This window comes from Bufo bufo, chromosome 1 (assembly GCF_905171765.1).
Source record: "Bufo bufo chromosome 1, aBufBuf1.1, whole genome shotgun sequence".
Lineage (NCBI taxonomy): Eukaryota > Metazoa > Chordata > Amphibia > Anura > Bufonidae > Bufo > Bufo bufo.
The window spans coordinates 715,115,755-715,136,031 of NC_053389.1; the positions used below are offsets into that span (position 1 = coordinate 715,115,755).

General features: G+C 43.8%; 1 protein-coding gene across 1 annotated transcript in view; it reads right to left on the bottom strand.

Moving 5' to 3' along the window:
* LOC120987176 (cartilage intermediate layer protein) overlaps window positions 1–20,277 on the bottom strand; it is a 46,533-nt gene that overhangs the window by 15,202 nt on the left and 11,054 nt on the right. Inside the window, 1 exon segment of the mRNA XM_040415783.1 lies at window positions 3,996–4,108. Coding sequence (XP_040271717.1) covers window positions 3,996–4,056 — 61 coding nt within the window. The 5' untranslated portion in view covers window positions 4,057–4,108.

Consider the following 20,277-nt stretch of genomic DNA (forward strand, 5'->3'; position numbering starts at 1 on the left):
CCCCCTGTCAGTCTTTAAGTGGGCATTTACTATAGTCAAACAAGATACTTTTCTGTATGGGACTAAACTGTTCAGCTTATATCACATTTTAATGTACCTGACTCCATTAAAGAGTCCAAGTGCTGTGGAATGAAGTGGTAGCACAGCTAGGGAAACACCGTGTCACTCTTGTCTCTCCTGTAGGCCTCTCTTGGCTTTTTTTGGAGGTAGTGCTGTAGGCCATTGGCTACTCCGTTCTACTGATGAGATATTGATGCCATATCTTAGTAATATGCAGTCAATCTTTACTGAGGTAACCTCTAGAATTGAGCGAATTTCTTGAAATTAGTTTTGGATCCAATGCTAGAAAATTGTTTGGCAGATTTGATTTGGTGATGTAGAAACTCTATCCAAATCAAAAGTGCTCAGATTTCCCTGAAAAGTCATGTATGACACTCTTGTAGGACTGTGGCCAACCCCTTCCAAGCTCTTTAATGCCAATACAGTATTGGTAATGTCAAAGTAATATCAGCATGTGTGACTATGGGTAAACGGGATGGTAGCCGGTGGTAACGAATAGACTGTTTAATTACACACTGCACTGTCAAATTTTATTTTTAAATGAAAATGTGGTCCAAATATTTTCCTTTTTTGGTGGCAAATGCCTGTGTTCTGAACTGTAAAATGGTGGTTGCTATTTTCAAAGATTTGTCTGAATTGAATTGCAAAAGATGTGAAGATGGCTAGAATCAGAATTTTTGGGAAACATCGAGGACAATTTTATTATTTTACAATTGATTTGTTTATCTCTAATAACCCCTTAACCCCTTCCTGACCCTTGGGTTTTCAGTTTTTTTGTGTTTTAATTTGTTACTCCCTGCCTTCCTGGAGCCATAACTTTAGTAAAAAGCTGTTAAAAAATCCAAATATGGGGGAATTGGAAAAAAACATCAATTCCACAAGAGTCTTATGGGTTTTGTTTTTACTAGATGGTAAAAGTGACCTGGTACTTTTATTCTCCAGGTCAGTATGATTACAGCGATTATACCACAGTACGATTACACCACGTTTGTATACCTTTTCTTGTGTTTTAATATGTAAAAAAAAAATAATATTGCCATATTGTACCCTTCATAATTTTTTATAATTATGTCTATGGAGCTGTATGAGGACTTATTTTTTGCAGGGAGATCTGTAGTTTTTACTGATATCACTTTAGAGTGTGTATGACCTTTTGATAATTTCTTATTACTTTTTATATATTTTTCCAACACTGAACCTTGGGGTACACCACTTATAACCAGGGACCATTCAGAATAGGAATAATTGACCACAACTCACTGGACACGGTCCTTCAGCCAGTTTGCAATTCAATTACAAACTATACTTTCTAAGTCTATGTGACCTTATTTGACCTATTAAATGTCTATGATGGGCAGTATAAAATGCCATTGCAAAGTCCAAGAACACAACATCCACAACCACTCCTCTGTCCAGGCTTCTATTCACCTCCTCATAAAAACAAATCAGGTTAGTCTGGCAACTTCTGTCCTTGATAAACCCATGCTGGTTATCACTTATGATGTTACCAGTCACATACTTTTGTATATAGTCTCTAAAGAGTCCTTAAAACATTTTTCCTGCAACAGAAGTTAAGCTTACTCATCTACAATATGGTGCCCATTTTGAAAATCGGCACCATATCTAACTTTTTCCAGTCGCTTGGCACTGTGTCAGTCACTAAAGAATTGCAAAAAATTATGACCAGGGGCATAGCAATAACTGAACTGGGTTCCTTAAGTTAGCCAATTTAGTATATTAACAGATGTACTAAAAACTCTGGCACCACTGACATTATCTCCTTTCTCTTCTTTCATATATAGAGCTAAAAATCATTTAGTTACTCTGCCTTTCCCTGATTCTCAGTGACCATACACCCGTTACCATTATTTAGGGGAACTACCTGCTTTGACCTTTGTTTTTTAGCATCTATATATTTAAAAATGTTTTGGGGATTAATATACCAAATGTAGTTTTATAGGGCTACTGTCACGGTACCTTTTGTGACAGAGGTTAGAAGATCGGAGAGACTGACTGCACGTGAGGTTAACTCTTGATTGTCAGTGTTGTGGTTTGGTAATGACCACACCTCTTGCCAGGTGCAGCCCGTGGTCATTACTGCTTTCCCTACTTAGTTTGGTCTCACACTTCATACCATGCGGTTGATATATCTGCTTGGATTTGGAAGAGTTGGTATGTGGACCTTACCTGTATTCCTGCTCATCCATTTTCTATAACAAAAGTTGTACTGCTCTTTGTATTTGATTGTTCCCCTGTTCTTGTTGTTAATAGGCCTCAGAGAGTCGCTGGTTCGTTCACCTGGGAAGGAACCAGAAGTCTCATTCCCTGCCACTACCTAGGGCATTTCAAGGCTCCTAGGGCCTAGGTTACAGCGTATGTATTTCCCCCCCTTAGGGTTTATACATACTGACAGGAGTCAGGGCCAGGTTTAGGGGCTTCCCAGGAGGTGACCTTTTCCCTCTCCCTAGTCTTGAGGCCTAGTTCTGTGTCCCTCCCCTCCCCTGTATTCGTGACAGCTACATGATGACTTTGGTACAGTAGTACAACAAAAAGGTCATGGCCCCGTAACACATGTGATGTGATCATAATGTAATCATTGCAAAAAACTCCAAGTCTGCTGGATATTTGATCACAGATCACAAACATTAGTCCTATTAGCACTCCACTGAACTTGTGGAAGAAGTAGATAGGCTTGAACTTCTTAACTACTGACAGGTGATTCTTTTTTATAGCAGACCGATGCAACAATATTGTGATAAATAAGGCTATTCATACACATAGAGCCAAGTTACCTTGCAGCAAAACTGCACACATTTTTTAACATAAATTGTGGCTTTTTGATGCAGTTTTTGACTGTGTAGCTTGTATGGGTGAAGCGCATGGATGCTGCTATGCAGCACAGACTGCTCCATGAACAGACACCCTAAGGGTAAGGCCAAACGCCCGATCACCATGGCCACCTATAGTAGCCAGATTGTTTGCCTGCCTGCAACGAGCCCGACTGGAATCGCATTGTTTGCCCTTATCCTAATACTTTCATTAATTAATTAATTAATTAATTAATTTAAATATAGGTCATATTGTTAAATTTAAAGGGTATGTCCACCATCCCAATCAGTAAAGAAATAGCCTTGATGAAGAATGTCCTACTTTTTGGGGAAAATTGATCATTGTTTTTACACCGTTTTAATAGTGTAAAAAAGTATCTGCGTTATAATTTGTGATTTTTTCACTTTTGGAAAGCAATGAGAAAAGTGGGTTGGGTATGGTGGGAGGGGTCTGGCCTAACAAATTCACTATAATTTACACCAGACACTGGCGTAAATTGTAGTTCAAATCCACAGCAGCTCACAGCTGGTATATATTTGCTTTTCTGGTACATGGACTGGCAGAAAATAAGCTAAAATATTTAAAAAGCTTGTGTCTCTACAAACCTTTCATTGAGACTGGCATAATGTATCTACAGATACATCTCCATGGATACAGACTACAAACAAACCCTGTGTAGTCTGATTCTTTAATTATAATTTATGTTAGCACAGGGTTTTTTTTCTGGTCAAAAAAATTGTCCTTTTCCTTTTTGCTTGCATCAACCAGTAACATTGTGATACTTATTATTATGAATATCATTAATAATTACTTCTACAAGTCATAATCATTCCCTGATGTGAACTGCTGCATTGTATTAATGTAAAATAAATGTGCATTAAGTCAACACAGGTTTGAAAGAAACATATCACTCTGACATGATGCAGACAGCTGCAAGTGCGTGAAAACACCACAAAGTACATGGTAACATTTCCCCAATGGCAGTAGATAAATCTGAAATGAATGTTCCTTATTCTTGATTTATTCAAGACATCTGTAACCCGTGCAAATCATTATCCTCACATAAATGCTACCAGATTAGGAAATCTTGTACAATGAACACATACCTTGTCCAGTTACATAGGCCACCTCTAAGAGCAGCAGGCAAATTAATAAGCCAGGTCGCATCGTACCCTAGAGCGTCTTCTCCTGGGTTTCACTGGTCCAAGACAGCAAACACCTGCCAACACATTTTATCAACATCCATTAAATATGTATTCTTCATATAGGGCCCGAGTGGGAGGCATGAGGGTAGATGACGAGAGTGGTAAGGGTGTGAGGATGGGGGTGTTACTTAGGGTAGCGACTGTCCTGCTCCAGAGATCCCCTGGGTTGTGTATAGTAAGGAGGGAGTACACCTTTTACCCTGGTGCACCCTTGTAGGGGTTTCCAGCCTATTGGAAGATGGGGTGCCTTTGATGTTAGAAGTAAGGTGCAAGGCAGGAACCAGTCAGGTGAGGAATGAGGTAGCTGGTAAAGTTCAACATATAACATGTTTTTACTCAAGAATAATTGTTTTCCACAATCATCCACATAAAATGGAGGCACAGTTTTTAAAAAGTTGCAAACATTTCTGAGGCTGACTTAAAGGGTTGATTCCAAGAGCTCTCTATTTGCACTTTCAAAGGTAGTAAACTTTAACGTTTCGATTCAGCCGAGGAGTGCAATTTATGAAAAAATGTGTTTACAATGCCCACTGTGGGCAATCGGTCCCACTAGTATGACTGGGAGCCAGAGGCCGTTTAAACCCAGCTATGGGCTAGGGAGCTTGGCTATGTTCATACACATCATAGTCTAATACATGATAATGCAGTTACTATGTGACTGTCACTCTGGAGTGTATGCCACCGTTGTTATACCTCCTTCTTTGGTAGATTGTCTATACAAGACTCCATTCTGGAATGGGTCATATCTGGACAAGCTGAGGAAATGCTGGTAGATATTTCTGCTGGGTGGAGGGAATATATCATTCTTTTTGTGCCATATTTCCGGCAGAATAAAAGTTGCACATTTTGGTGCACAGTGCGCACCATTTTGGTGCACATTTTTCAACATTTTGTGATTTTTACACATCTTTCGACACTTTCGAACAAGAGTTTAAAAGTAGCCTTGGTTACCTATGTTAATTAGGTTTTAAATAGGATGCAAAAAAGGCATGACATTTCCCCAGTAAGAAAATGTGCACAAAATCTGCAATAACACAGCAAAAAATAAAATGTTATGTTTAACCCCTTAAATACCAGGCCCATTTTTGGTTTTGCATTTTCGTTTTTGCCTCCCCATGTTCCAATAGCCATAACTTTTTGAAATTTTGTGTTCATATAGCCGTATGAAGACTTATTTTTTGTGGGATCAGTTGTATTTTTTAAGGGCACCATTTAATTTACCCTATCTGTTATTGGAAGACGGAAAATAAATTCTTTGTGGGGTTAAATTGAATAAAACCCACAATTCTGCCAAAATTTTTCGGGTCTTTACATCACAGTGTTCACTGTGCGCTAAAAATGAAACAATGTCCTTATTCTGCAGCACAATATGAATATGGCGATACCCAACCTGTATAGTTTTTTTTTTTTTACTACTTTAAAAAAATATATATATATTTTGGTTTAGAGAGCTGCATGAGGGCTTTTTTGTGTGTAACGAACTGTAGTTTTTATTGGTACCATTTTTGTGGTACATTTTACTTTTTGATCACAGTTTTTTTAGGGTGACTAAAAAATGGCGAATCATGCGGTTTTCTTTTTTTTTTTTTCGTTCACCACACAGGAATTCTTTTAAATATTTTATTAGTTCAGACATTTTTGGACATGGCAATACCTGATATGCATATTTTTTATTGTTAATATATTTTTGTATGTCAAATTGGGAAAGGGGGTGAACTTTTAATATTTTTACAGTATTAACTTGCTAGAACCTGGGATTTTTTGATCCCCTGAACTATTCATCCTAATAGAGATCCATTAGGGTGAATAGGATTCTGATGTGCTTCCTGCTGAGCTGTGCTTCGTACACAGTTCAGCAGGGGGCTTACCATGGTAGGCCTGGAAGACTTCAGGCTGCCATGGTAAATGATCGGAGCCCCACAATTTCACTGTTGGTGGCTCTGATTGGAAGACAGAAGGAGCCGCATTTCTCTGCCTTACCTCACAGATACCGTGACCACTGTTGATCGCGACATCTGAGGTGTTATATGATGGGGTTCAGTGAGATTGCCATTCCCCATTACTGTGGCTGGGGCCTGCTGTATTGAATAGCCAGCAATCGCCGTGCATGGTGCAGGCTTAGCACAGCAGCCCGCTCCATACATTCTCTCAACCACAGTAACATACACACGGCACAAATTACAGCAACGCAAACTCATCCTCATGATAACTTGCCCCATGGTGTATGTTGAAAGGGTTCTCTAGTCCTCTTGTCTAATCAATGCTTGGTAGTAACCTGTGGAAAGAAGTTCTTTTACATAGTACTTACCCATCTGTCGTGCTGCAGGCTCTTCCATCCAGGTATAGTAAATGCAGCTGAACAGGAAAAGAAACAGCGATGGCATTGGCAGAATAAGGGACAAGTAAGTACTATGTAAAGATCTTCCTTCCACAGGGTATTACCATGCACTGAATAAATGAAATGACTGGAGAACCCCTTGAAGATGATATTAGGATACTGGATGTAATATGGATGTGACTGGATGTAATATGTCACATTTATATAGCAGCCTATACTTGCATTCCCTATAAAATAAACAATGCTGGCAAATCTTTTCATAACTCTATCTTGTGCCACTCCTATTTTGTCTGTAGATACACAAATAAATAGATAATTGGACATTACCATTAGCGTTGAGCAAAGCGAAGCATTCAAATCAGATTTATTTTCGGAAATGGCGTCTGCATGTGTTACAAAGTGAAACTAAGTGTGGAGGAGACAAGCCCGGGAAAGCAAGGTCACCCATAATGCTGTGCAGCCAGCCAATATGCAGATAGCCATCCCTTGTGATGTCGCAGTGCTAAAAAACCCTCATCCCACGCAGTCTCCACCATTTTCCTGTGAGCTGAGCATTGGGAGAGACGTGGCAAGCGCTCATGCACTAGGGACAGTGTTGTTAAAATGATTAATAGAAAAATATTGGAGAGGGAGCGTCCAGGTACAGTTCAGGGACAGTGCAGGGAGACTGCAAGGACAGTGCAGGGAGAGTCCAGGGAGACTGCAGGGACAGTGCAGGGAGACTTATTCTACGTCAATTTCATTTATTTATTCCTACATTTACTTATTCCTACATAAGCCATAAACTAAGATATATAATTCAATACCAATAAGGTGGAAGTCTTTATTATTCCACTGCCAGCCTGCCAACCAATACCATCCAGTCTGCACCCCTTAGGGGGGCCAGGTCTTAATGATGACCAACCTCATTTTTTTGCTGGCTTTATTTCTTCCAAATCATCCTTCAAAGTCTCCATGTACTAGAAAAAAGTCAGCAAGATGCAGAGAGATGGATGTTCCTGATGACATATTCTCATCAATATTAGATGATGTAGAAAAGGAGGAAAAGCAGATGGCAAAAAAAGGGCTCCCACCTGTGGGGCAAGGGAGTGCTGGGGTTGGAGAAGTGGGTACAGGCCCTGTTTAAAGGTGCATTAAAGGTGCCAGACAGCCATTAACAATGAAGAAGGACTATACACTATACACTATATCTTATATCGGTCTTTATTATTAAATGAAAGGCAGCTGCGGGCTAATTGGCTGCGTGGTTCTACTCCACAGCATGGCAGCAACACGCCAGCAGCACGACTGCGCCATGTGGCCGTACCCTAAGACAGAGTGGCCTGGGTATATCTGATTTAGACAAATAATGAATCAAATTTCTCGTACAATGTCGTAGAAGCTGCCGAATAGAATTTTTCAAAACTTTACTCATCTCTAATTACCATTTCCCCTTTAATTTGGACGTGTGCCTCTGTGGTATGACACTGCCAGCACTCTATAGGGACATTACCTAGAGGAATGGGAATATTTAGTTGTCACGTTATTTGTACATTTCCAAAGAGAAGAGGGGAAGAACAATTTTATTCCCTAAAACACCAATCAAGTCCATGGGTTAAATTGGTACAGCCAATGGACCAAAGTGCTGCTGTGTCTTGAAAAAAGGGATTATCCGAGATTAACAAATGCTACTCCATATGCCGGGCCCCTCACACTGAATCTACTTACCTGACTTTCCGCTCCCTGTGCCGCTCCTGGTCTTTGCACCGCCGCAGCTGCTTCTCCCTGTGCGCAGATGAAAACATCCGTTGTCGGGGGGGAAAGAAGGGCGTGCATCTCTAACGTCACTCACAATGGTAGGGAGGCACGCCCTTCTTTCCCCCCGACACCAGATGTTTTCATCTACGCATGGGGAGAAGCAGATGCGGCAGTGCGGGGACCAGGAGCGGCGCAGGGAGCCAGGTAAGTAGATTCAGGGTGAGGGGCCCGGGCGTATGGGGGAGCATTTGTTAGTCTCGGATAACCCCTTAAATGCTGTGTGTTCAGATGCAGACAACATCCTGTGTTTTCAGTGCTTGCTCTACATCACATGTGTCACTTCTAACTGATTCTGCAGAGAAAGGTGCTTTCTTAGATTTTGTGGAGATCTTAAAATTGTTCCATCGCCTTGGCAGAAATTCCCTAGTCATTTCCACCTCCGCACTTCAAATTAAATTCTCCAGACTGACCATATTTTATTGCATTTCTTTGCCAATGAACACATATGACACTGAGGATTCAACAAACCAATATATTAGTACACTATGAAATCTTTGTGATTCCATTGGCACCATAGATTATAGTTACCTGAGGGCAGCACTACTCCTGTCCTTTGAGACATTACATCAGATGATAGGTGTCTTTAAATATCAATAAGTGTCTCTGTGACATTTTACTCTGCCTACATCTATGTCTCATATAACTTGGAAAGACTATAAAGTCATCTGCTGCCTACGCCCAGATTAGCATTCAGTGGAGAAAGCTTTAGGCCAGAAGTTGAAAATCCTCAAGTGTCAAAAAAACAACTGCTTCACACACCTTTTGTTCTGTCAGCTAACCCCCCACCCCCAGGAAATGGGAAGATTGGTAGACGTCTGTAGAATCAATCTGCTTTTGTGAGAGAAACATGAAACCAGAAAAAAACAGCTGTTATGGGAAGCTCCACGGAGAGAACCTCATGGATGATATATTGGATTCTGTCCATTTCTAGGGTATAGCCACACAGGGAGATTTCACTGCAGATTTGCCATGCTCTAAATCTGCAAATGGTGATATCTTGATCATAAATTGAACTGAACGCCAGTGTTACCAGTGTTCAAGGACATCTGTCAGCAGGTTGTACCTATGAAACTGGCTGACCTGTTACATGTGCACTTGGCAGCTGAAGGCATCTGTGTTGGTCCTATGTACATATGTGCCCGCATTACTGAGAAAAACTTTTTTTTTTATATATACAAATGAGCCTATAGGAGCAACGGGGGTGTTGCTGTTACACCTAGAGACTCTGATCTCTCTGCAACTGCTGCACCCTCTGCACTTTGATAGGCCTAGGCAGTGTAAATGTGATCACGCATACCTGGTTCTGTCAATCAATGTGGAGAGGGTGTGACAGGTGTGACAGTTGCAGAGAGAGCAGAGCCTCTAGGAATAATGACAACGCCCCCATCGTAGACTTTTAGCTAACATCTGGAGATGGTGTTTTTTTCTACAAAAGGGTATGTTCAGCGGATTATCCAGAGGTAAAATCTGCAGCATATTCCACAACAGAAACCACAGCGGTTTTTGCCAAAGTTTTTCACTTTAAATGCCGCTGACCTGCTCGCTGTTTAGTGCCACCGAATGGAGATAAACCTTGAACAGGCACCCAACGAAACTTCCAGCAACCTCTATATGGTAACTGCACCTAGAAGGGCAAAGTTGCAGCTTTAAATCATAGAAGAGTGGCCTGTTTACTTTCAGCCGGGGTACGGAAGGGGGTTACATGTGTTGCTACAGCTAGTGATATATTCCCAAAGCTGGTTTCATCAAAAAAAGAAAGCCGCAGCACTCCTTCCATTCAACGCAAAAATCTTGAAAAAGACTCAGAAGAGTTGAAACATCGTATTCTCTACTGATGCGTTTTGGTTACTAAATACATCACATTGCGTTGAACAGAAGGAGTTCTGCGGATTTATTTTTGGATGTACTTCTGGGATTACAAGCCGGGGTCCGACACTGCTTGCACCCACGTGTCCCTCTGAGGACTCTTTTCCTACTAAAAGGATAAGCCTAAACTAGGTAAAATAGTGCTGCTCTACTGTGAACTTATTTTTTTTTATTAAAGCTGGTTTCATACATAAGTTATTTGCAGCATTTTCACATTTTTTTTATTTTTATTTTTACCATTTTTGCTGAGATTTTTAGGCAAAAACTACACTTCAAGATGTTAGCTGTAAGTCTATTGTCATCCTGAAGCACAGTACAAAGTTTTTTTTTGTACAGGCGGCATTCTTCACTTGTGATGCGTTTTTTTTTGGGTCCATGACATTTACTTTTTTTTCTCATTTGCTGGTGTTTTTTATGCAACAGACATCCATTCATGGGTGCAAGAGGCCTAAACCCCATTCATTGCGAATCTAAGGAAAAGTAAGACTTTTATTTAGTCTGTCGGCCAAATTTCTACTTTTTTTAACCTTGAAATAAGAAACAAAAAAAACTGACATAAATTACAAAAGTGCTACTTGTTAACCAAGCGTCTAATCGTATGCCCTAACCAGTTGACTGCGTGAAGGTGTGTGACATCATGCAGTGCTATTGTTTGAAGATGTCACGAGAACACAGGCTGCTTTATACATCAGCGCTATCTGAAGGGAGACGCTGGAACAGTCCTCTGCTATATGTTTCACTGGGCTGTAAGCTTATAGCTTCTCTCGCTCTGGATGCATTCATCTGATAGAGGAGTGATTTCGGAGAAACGTCTGGGTTTTTCATTACTTACTTATGGCCCTGCTGCCATCTGCTCCTGGTATCCTTGAGGTAGAAGCCCTGAATTAGTTCCCTGCATGTCTTCCAATAAAAATATGTATACTCACATCTGTATAGGTACATATCTACCACCCCCGCCAGGCTGCCACACGTGCCATTAGTATCCTTGGCACTATTTTACCATGAAACAACATCCTCCAGAAACGTCTGCCAATGTCTAATGAGGACGTGTTCCACATTTCCTCTTGTTAACTGGCTGACGATGGTACTGACAATCTCCGTTTTAACTTCTAACATTAATACGAGTTTTCCGTCCTATTAAAAGAGCAGCCGCATCTACTGGATGAGCGAAACACAATCAGTGCTATAAGGGTAGGACCACAAGGTCAGGCTCCTTTTGCAAGCCAAAATCAGAAGTGGATCATGAAAGAAGAGAACGTATAAAAAACAAATACGACTTCTGCACTTTTTTTTTATTCACTCCTGGTTTTGGCTTCCAAAACTGCATCAAGAAACCTGAATGCATGGCCGTACCCTAATGCATAAGGATGTGTTCACATGTAGTGGATACACTGCAGATTTTACGGCATCATAGAGAGAAAATCTTCAGTGCATTACAGATGCAGAAAAGTAGATGATATTTGACCAAATCAGCACTTCCTTCTGACAGATCAGAAGAAGGGTCAAATAAATGATAATGTCAGCCGGTCGGAAAAGCAAAATAGTGGCCCAGTCATGAAGTGGGGAGGGTGGGAACAGCATGAGAAATCCACAGAGTGGCCCTATGACATAGTGGTAAGGTGGAAGCAGCATGAGGAGACCACAGAGTGGCCCAATGATAGAGTATAGAGGTGGCAGCAGCATCAGGAGGAGGCCATAGAATGGCACAATGACAGTGTGGAGGTGGCATCAGCAGCATCAGGAGGCCACAGAGTGGCACAATGACAGAGTGTGAAGGTGGCAGCAGCATCAGGAGAAGGCCACAGGTGTAACAATGACAGAGTGTAGAGGTGGCAGCATCAGGAGGCCACAGAGTGGCACAATGACAGAGTGTGGAGGTGGCGGCAGCAGCAGCATCAGGAGGAGGCCACAAGGTGGCACAATGACAGTGTTGAGGTGGCAGCAGCATCAGAAGGCCCCACAGTGGCACAATGACAGAGTGTGGAGGTGGCGGCAGCAGCAGCATCAGGAAGAGGCTACAGGGTGGCACAATGACAGTGTGGAGGTGATAGCAGCATCAGGAGGAGGCCACATGGTGGAACAATGACAGTGTTGAGGTGGCAGCAGCATCAGGAGGCCACAGAGTGGCAAGATGACATAGTGTGGAGGTGGCAGCAGCATCAGGAGACCACAGAGTGGCAAAGTGACATAGTGCGGAGGTGGCAGCAGCATCAGGAGACCACAGAGTGGCAAGGTGACATAGTGTAGAGGTGGCAGCAGCATCAGAAGACCACAGAGTGGTAAGGTGACATAGTGTGGAGTTGGCAGCAGCATCAGGAGACCACAGGGTGGCAAAATGACATAGTGTGGAGGTGGTAGCAGCATCAGGAGACCACAGAGTGGCAAGGTGACAGTGCGGAGGGGCAACAGCATCAAGAGACCACAGAGTGGCAAGGTGACATAGTGTAGAGGTGGCAGCAGCATCAGAAGACCACAGAGTGGCAAGGTGACATATTGTGAAGGTGGCAGCAGCATCAGGAGACCACAGAGTGACCCGGTGACAGAGTGGGGCGGTGGGTGGCAATACCAGTATCAGCTGAAGATGGTGGGTGAAAGAAGGAGCACTTGGCATCAGATGTGTGGCATCAGGCGGGTGACAGCATCAGAATACAGCTGAGGCAGGTAGACAGAAGAAACCGGTCTCTTTTGTCAAAGTGTTGGTGTGGCAACATGGATGATCTAGTCTGATGCATCAGGCATTGGTAGGTGGAAATCCTGGCTGATCCACGCTTGATTCATCATGACAAAGATCAGTCTCTCAAAATTTTGGGTGGACAGGCAAGTTCTTCTTGTGGTAACTGTGGTCCCTGCTGCACTAAACACCCGCTCTGATCCCACACTACTGGCCGGGCAGGACAGCTTTTCCAGGGCAAACTCTGCCAGTTGCGGCCACAAATCCAGTTTGGTTGCCCAGTAGTCCAATGGATCTTCAATATGGGGTGGCAGGGTGTTGTCCAAGTATGCCACCAACTGCTGGTTTAGGTCTTGCTCCAGGTCTAGCTTCTGCTGCTGTTGAGTAGTTTCTTCACTAGGTGGGTGAAGAAAGCTGCTCATCAGCGACTCTAGACTCAAATTCCTGGTGATGAAGCTGCAACTGCTCCTACCCCTCCACCCTGTAGCGAGGGTCCAACAAGGTGGAGAGCCAGAAGTCATCCCTCTGCCGAATAGTGACAATTCGGTTGTCACTACGCAAGCAAGTGAGCATGCATCGGGCCATTTGTGCAAGTGACTCGGAGGGACTCCCTGCCTCCATCTCCACTGCATACTGCCACTGTGTGTCTGGGTCCTCTACCTCGTCTTCCTCATCGCCCTGTAGCTCCTCCTGCTACTCCTCTCCTGTCACCTGTGTAGAAAAACCACCCATTTCGCTACACATTGCTTTTGCTCCAATGTCCTCCTCCTCCAATTTAGTGATGAGCGGTAGGGGCAATATTCAAATTTGTGATATTTCGCGAATGTTTGCATATATTCGCGAATTCGAGAATTTGTTATCTTAGTCCATATTTTCTTGATTGCGTAAATCGGCAATTGAAAAATTTGTGATAAAAATTCACAGTACGAAAATTCGCAATCAACACTACTCCTAAAGTCATAGATATTGCAGCCTTCTCATTAGCCCAAGAGCTAGAAGCAGGGAGGTCCTGAGCAAACGGCAGGTGTCACGCATGTGCTGCCACTGGCTGACATCAAAGTTACACAGGGGAGTACTCCTGTCTGCTTGGATCATCAAGAAATCGTTTATGGCCTTTCTCTGTTCATATAGTCGGTCTAACATATGGGGGGTGGAATTGCAACTAGTAGAAACGTCGCATATCAGCCTATGTTGGGGGATGCCGTTCAGCCGCCTCAGCTTAAGGAGGCTGTGCTTTGCGGTATACGAGTGGCTGAAGTGCATGCAAAGTTTCTTGGCCATTATTAGGATGTCTTGAAGATGGGTGAAAGACTTCAGGAACAGCTTGACAACCAGATTTAACACATGTGCCATGCAGGGCGCATGACTCAGCCTTCCTTGATGCAGTGCCGACACCATGTTCTTCCCGTTGTCGGACACCGCGGGAAAGCCAGGATTCAATTTCTTGATGGAGGACACAGAGCAGTTCCTCCCCTGTGTGACTCAGTTCGCCCAGGCAAACGAGGTACAGAACAGCATGACACCGCCATGCCCTGCACATGTGGTATGCTGGAGGGGCACTGTGAATTGTCCCTGCAGTGGAGGCTGAGGACAGGGTGGAGGATGAGGAGGCAGCGGTGGACACTGTTGCAGGACCAACGGTGTGACAACGTGGAGGCGAAAGCAGCGTCACCTGGCCAAGTTGCTGGTGTGGCTGTGCAGGAACCACATTTAGCCAGTGGGCCGTAAAGGACATGTATTGTCCCTGACCGTAGTTACAGCTCCACACGTCGGCGCTGCCATGCACTTTGGCAGACACCGACAGGCTGAAAGACTGGCCCACCTTCTGTTCTACATACGTGTGCAGGGCTGGTACTGCCTTTTTGGCAAAGAAATTATGGCTTGGGACTCTCCACCTCAGCTCGGCAAAAGCCATCAGTTCTCTGAAAGGTGCAGAGTCCACCACTTGGAAAGGGAGGGACTGCAGCACCAGCAACTTGGCCAGGAGCACATTCAGTTCTGCTCCGTTGGATGAGTGCACGCAGCTGTTGTCTCTTAGCAATCGCTTCAGTGATCGATTGCTGACGGAATGACTGATGAGGAGGAGCAGCAGAAGCATCAGGACCAGCAGATGATGGGAAGGACAGACAGCTCCCTTCGGCTGAGGTGGTGGAGCATTGACCGGGTGCGTGCCACTGGGTGATGCAGCAGTTGCTGCGGAAGGCTGGACCACCACATCGGAGCCATGGTTCTCCCAGGACACTTTATGGTGACGCTGCATATGTTGTCGCAGGGCCATGGTGCCAACATTGGCACCCTAGCCACGCTTCACCTTCTGCCCACAGATTCTACAAATGGCCATGTTCACTTCCTCCGGCGGCTTAGCAAAAAACTGCCACACTGCCGAGTAGGTGATTTTACCCCCAACACTACGCACTGACTGACTGCTATCGCCGCTGCTTCCGTGAACCCCTGCACCACTACTTTCTGGGCAGGTGGGCTCCTGCGAAGCGGGTGGTCTACCTGGGGCATGTTTGGCTCCCGACCTCCCACTGCTGCCACCCTGCTGACTTCTGGCCACACTAGCGACTTGCTGGCTCTGCTGCTGCCTCACGGGCAAACTGCCACCCTCTTCTCCCGATGATGATGAATCCCCCAATTCACCTGGCTCCCAAGTGCGATCAGCTACATCATCCTCATTGAGTACTTTCTGCACGTCACTGATTTCCTCCTCAATGGTCTCTGGGTCAGGAGCCTGACTGCTCGCAACACCAGCTCCCACGCCACTCTCCTCATCACTACTTGCCCATCTACCGGAGGAAGCGGTGGTTGTCTCCGTCACATCTTGACTTGCCAGTAGCTGCTGAATGTCCTCTAGCAACTCGTCCTCGTTGTATAGTGGAGCTGAGCCCACAGCATATAATATCTCTGGCTGAGGGAACAGAAAAGGACAGAGGCAGGTTGAGGACAGGTGAGGGCACAGGGCCTGCTCCAGGGCCATGCCAACTAAGAGTTGTGTCTGACGAACCCACCGACTCTTGGCTGGGGGTGTCTGATGTCACTTGGGACAAAGTGGATGACCGAGTCAACCATTCAAGAACCGTTTCGTTGCTGGTCAAGACATGACTGCTAGATGACACCGGGAGCTTAGGCCTCTCGCTGTGACTCCTGCTGCCATGCCCCCTTACTCTGCTGCGACCTGTGCCTGCGCCAGAAACATTTAGGCCTCTGCCACTCCCCTGTGCAGGGCCTGGCACTTCTCTGTCTGACATACTGTTAGATCAAATAAATAAATAAAAAGGAAATTAAAACACCCCAAAAAAGTCTGTAATTTTCTCACTTCACCACACAATGGCTAATAAGCCCTTTTTATTTTCACTAATACACGCCAAAAAGTCTTTTGAACATATAACTGCACCGCTGAATGGCAAATATGCATTTTTTGCCACTAAAACACGCCAAAAAGGGCTGTAATTTTCTCTCTTCACAACACAACGCCAAATACTAAAAAGGGCTTTTGAACATATAACTGCACCGCTGAATGGCAAATAAAATATATATTTTTTCCACTAATACAATCCAAAAAGGGCTTTAGAACATATAACTGCACCGCTGAACGGTAAATAATATATATTTTTGTTGCCACTAATACACACCAAAAAGGGCTTTAGAACATAGAACTGCACTGCTGAACGCCAAATATATATTTTTTTGCCACTAATACACACCAAAAAGGGCTGTAATTTTCTCACTTCACCACATGTCAAATACTTTTTTTTTGTGCCACAAATACATGCAAAAAAGTGCTTTAGAACATATAACTGCACCGCTGAACGGCAAATAATATAGATTTTTTTGCCACTAATACACGCCAAAAAAGGCTTTAGAACATAGAACTGCACCGCTGATTGGCAAATAGGCCCTTACATTTTTCCACTTAAAACACGATACAAAAGGCTTTAGAACATATAACTACAACGCTGAACGGCAAATAATATAAATTTTTTTGCTACTAAAGCACGCCAAAAAGGGCTTTAGAACATATAACTGCACCGCTGAACGGCAAATAATATATTTATTTTTTGCCACTAATACACGCCAAAAAGGGCTGTAATTTTCTCACTTCACCACACAACGCCAAAAACTTTTTTTGTGCCACTAATGCATGCAAAAAAGTGCTTTAGAACATATAACTGCACCACTGAACGGCAAATAATATCGATTTTTTTTGCCACTAATACACGCCAAAAAGGGCTTTAGAACATATAACTACACCGCTGATCGGCAAATAGGCCCTTACTTTTTCCCACTTATACACGCTATAAAAGGCTTTAGAACATATAACTGCAACGCTGAACGTCAAATAATATAATTTTTTTTGCCACTAATACACGCCAAAAAGTGCTTTAGAACATATAACTGCACCGCTAAACTGCAAATAATATATTTTTTTTTGCCACTAATACACGCCAAAAAGGGCTTTAGAACATATAACTGCACAGCTGAACAGCAAATATATATTTTTTTGCCACTAATACACGCCACAAAAGGCTGTAATTTTCTCACTTCACCACACAATGGCCAATAAGCCTTTTTTCCCACTAATACAAGCCAAAAAATGCTTTAGAACATATAACTGCACCGCACAAGGGCAAATAAGACTTACTGTAGAAATCTTTCCTTGTAATAAACCCTGTTAATGGCTGTATCAAACATCACTTGCACCCCAATAACAAGAATTTGCTGGAATTACAGAGCTGTATAATGGCAATTTGGATCCCCAGTCAGTGCAGCAAGGTGTAATAGGATTGTTCCTATTACCAAGGCTGTAAACTCCCCTGTGAACCTTGTCTTGCTTCAATACTGTGGAATGATTCCTCCCTATCCTTTCCACGAACTTCTATACAGCAAAATAAAAGTTTTTAAGTCTTGTCTACCACTGTACCTAGCGCCTGCTGATGTCTCTCCCTGCACTATTAACCGCTTGCCGCACATGTAACGCCGAAAGGCGTCATTGCGGCGGCTCTGCCAGGCTACGCTAACGCCGATTGGCGTCATCTCGCGTGAGCCGAGATTTCCTGTGAACGCGCGCACACAGGCGCGCGCGTTCACAGGATCGGAAGGTAAGCGAGTGGATCTCCAGCCTGCCAGCGGCGATCGTTCGCTGGCAGGCTGGAGATGTGATTTTTTTAACCCCTAACAGGTATATTAGACGCTGTTTTGATAACAGCGTCTAATATACCTGCTACCTGGTCCTCTGGTGGTCCCTTTTGTTTGGATCGACCACCAGAGGACACAGGTAGCTCAGCAATATGTAGCACCAAGCACCACACTACACTACACCCCCCCCTGTCACTTATTAACCCCTTATTAACCCCTGATCACCCCATATAGACTCCCTGATCACCCCTTGTCATTGATCACCCCCCTGTAAAGCTCCATTCAGACGTCCGCATGATTTTTATGGATCCACTGATAGATGGATCGGATCCGCAAAACGCATATGGACGTCTGAATGGAGCCTTACAGGGCGTGATCAATGACGGGGGTGATCACCCCATATAGACTCCCTGATCACCCCCCTGTCATTGATCACCCCCCTGTAAGGCTGCATTCAGATGTCCGTATGTTTTTTACGGATCCACGGATACATGGATCGGATCCGCAAAACACATACAGACGTCTGAATGGAGCCTTACAGGGGGGTGATCAATGACAGGGGGTGATCACCCCATATAGACTCCCTGATCACCCCCCTTTCATTGATCACCCCCCTGTCATTGATCGCCCCCCCTGTAAGGCTGCATTCAGATGTCCGTATGTTTTTTACGGATCCACGGATACATGGATCGGATCCGCAAAACACATACAGACGTCTGAATGGAGCCTTACAGGGGAGTGATCAATGACAGGGGTGATCACCCCATATAGACTCCCTGATCACCCCCCTGTCATTGATCACCCCCTTGTAAGGCTCCATTCAGACGTCCGTAAGATTTTTACGGATCCACTGATACATGGATCGGATCCGCAAAACACATACGGACATCTGAATGGAGCCTTATAGGGGGGTGATCAATGACAGGGGGGTGATGACCCCATATAGACTCCCTGATCACCCCCCTGTCATTGATCACCCCCCTGTCATTGATCACCCCCCTGTAAGGCTGCATTCAGATGTCTGTATGTTTTTTACGGATCCACGGATACATGGATCGGATCCGCAAAACACATACGGACATCTGAATGGAGCCTGACAGGGGGGTGATCAATGACAGGGGGGTGATCACCCCATATAGACTCCCTGATCACCCCCCTGTCATTGATCACCCCCCTGTCATTGATCACTCCCCTGTAAGGCTCCATTCAGACATTTTTTTGGCCCAAGTTAGCGAAAATGTATTTATTTTTCTTACAAAGTCTCATATTCCACTAACTTGTGTCAAAAAATAAAATCTCATATGAACTCACCATACCCCTCATGGAATCCAAATGCGTAAAATTTTTTAGACATTTATATTCCAGACTTCTTCTCACGCTTTAGGGCCCCTAGAATGCCAGGGCAGTATAAATACCCCACATGTGACCCCATTTTGGAAAGAAGACACCCCAAGGTATTCGCTGAGGGGCATATTGAGTCCATGAAAGATTGAAATTTTTGTCCCAAGTTAGCGGAAAGGGAGACTTTGTGAGAAAAAAAATAAAAAATCAATTTCCGCTAACTTGTGCAAAAAAAAAAAAATTCTATGAACTCGCCATGCCCCTCATTGAATACCTTGGGGTGTCTTCTTTCCAAAATGGGGTCACATGTGGGGTATTTATACTGCCCTGGCATTTTAGGGGCCCTAAAGCGTGAGAAGAAGTCTGGGATCCAAATGTCTAAAAATGCCCTCATAAAAGGAATGTGGGCCCCTTTGCGCATCTAGGCTGCAAAAAAGTGTCACACATCTGGTATCGCCGTACTCAAGAGAAGTTGGGCAATGTGTTTTGGGGTGTCATTTTACATATATTCATGCTGGGTGAGATAAATATCCTAGTCAAATTCCAACTTTGTATAAAAAAATGGGAAAAGTTGTCTTTTGCCGAGATATTTATCTCACCCAGCATGGGTATATGTAAAAAGACACCCCAAAACACATTGCCCAACTTCTCCCCAACTTCTCCTGAATACGGAGATACCAGATGTGTGACACTTTTTTGCAGCCTAGGTGGGCAAAGGGGCCCACATTCCAAAGAGCACCTTTCGGATTTCACAGGTCATTTACCTACTTACCACACATTAGGGCCCCTAGAATGCCAGGGCAGTATAACTACCCCACAAGTGACCCCATTTTGGAAAGAAGACACCCCAAGGTATTCCGTGAGGGGCATGGCAAGTTCCTCGAATTTTTTATTTTTTGTCACAAGTTAGCAGAAAATTATGATTTTTTTTTTTTCTTACAAAGTCTCATATTCCACTAACTTCTGACAAAAAATAAAAACTTCCATGAACTCACTATGCCCATCACGAAATACCTGGGGGTGTCTTCTTT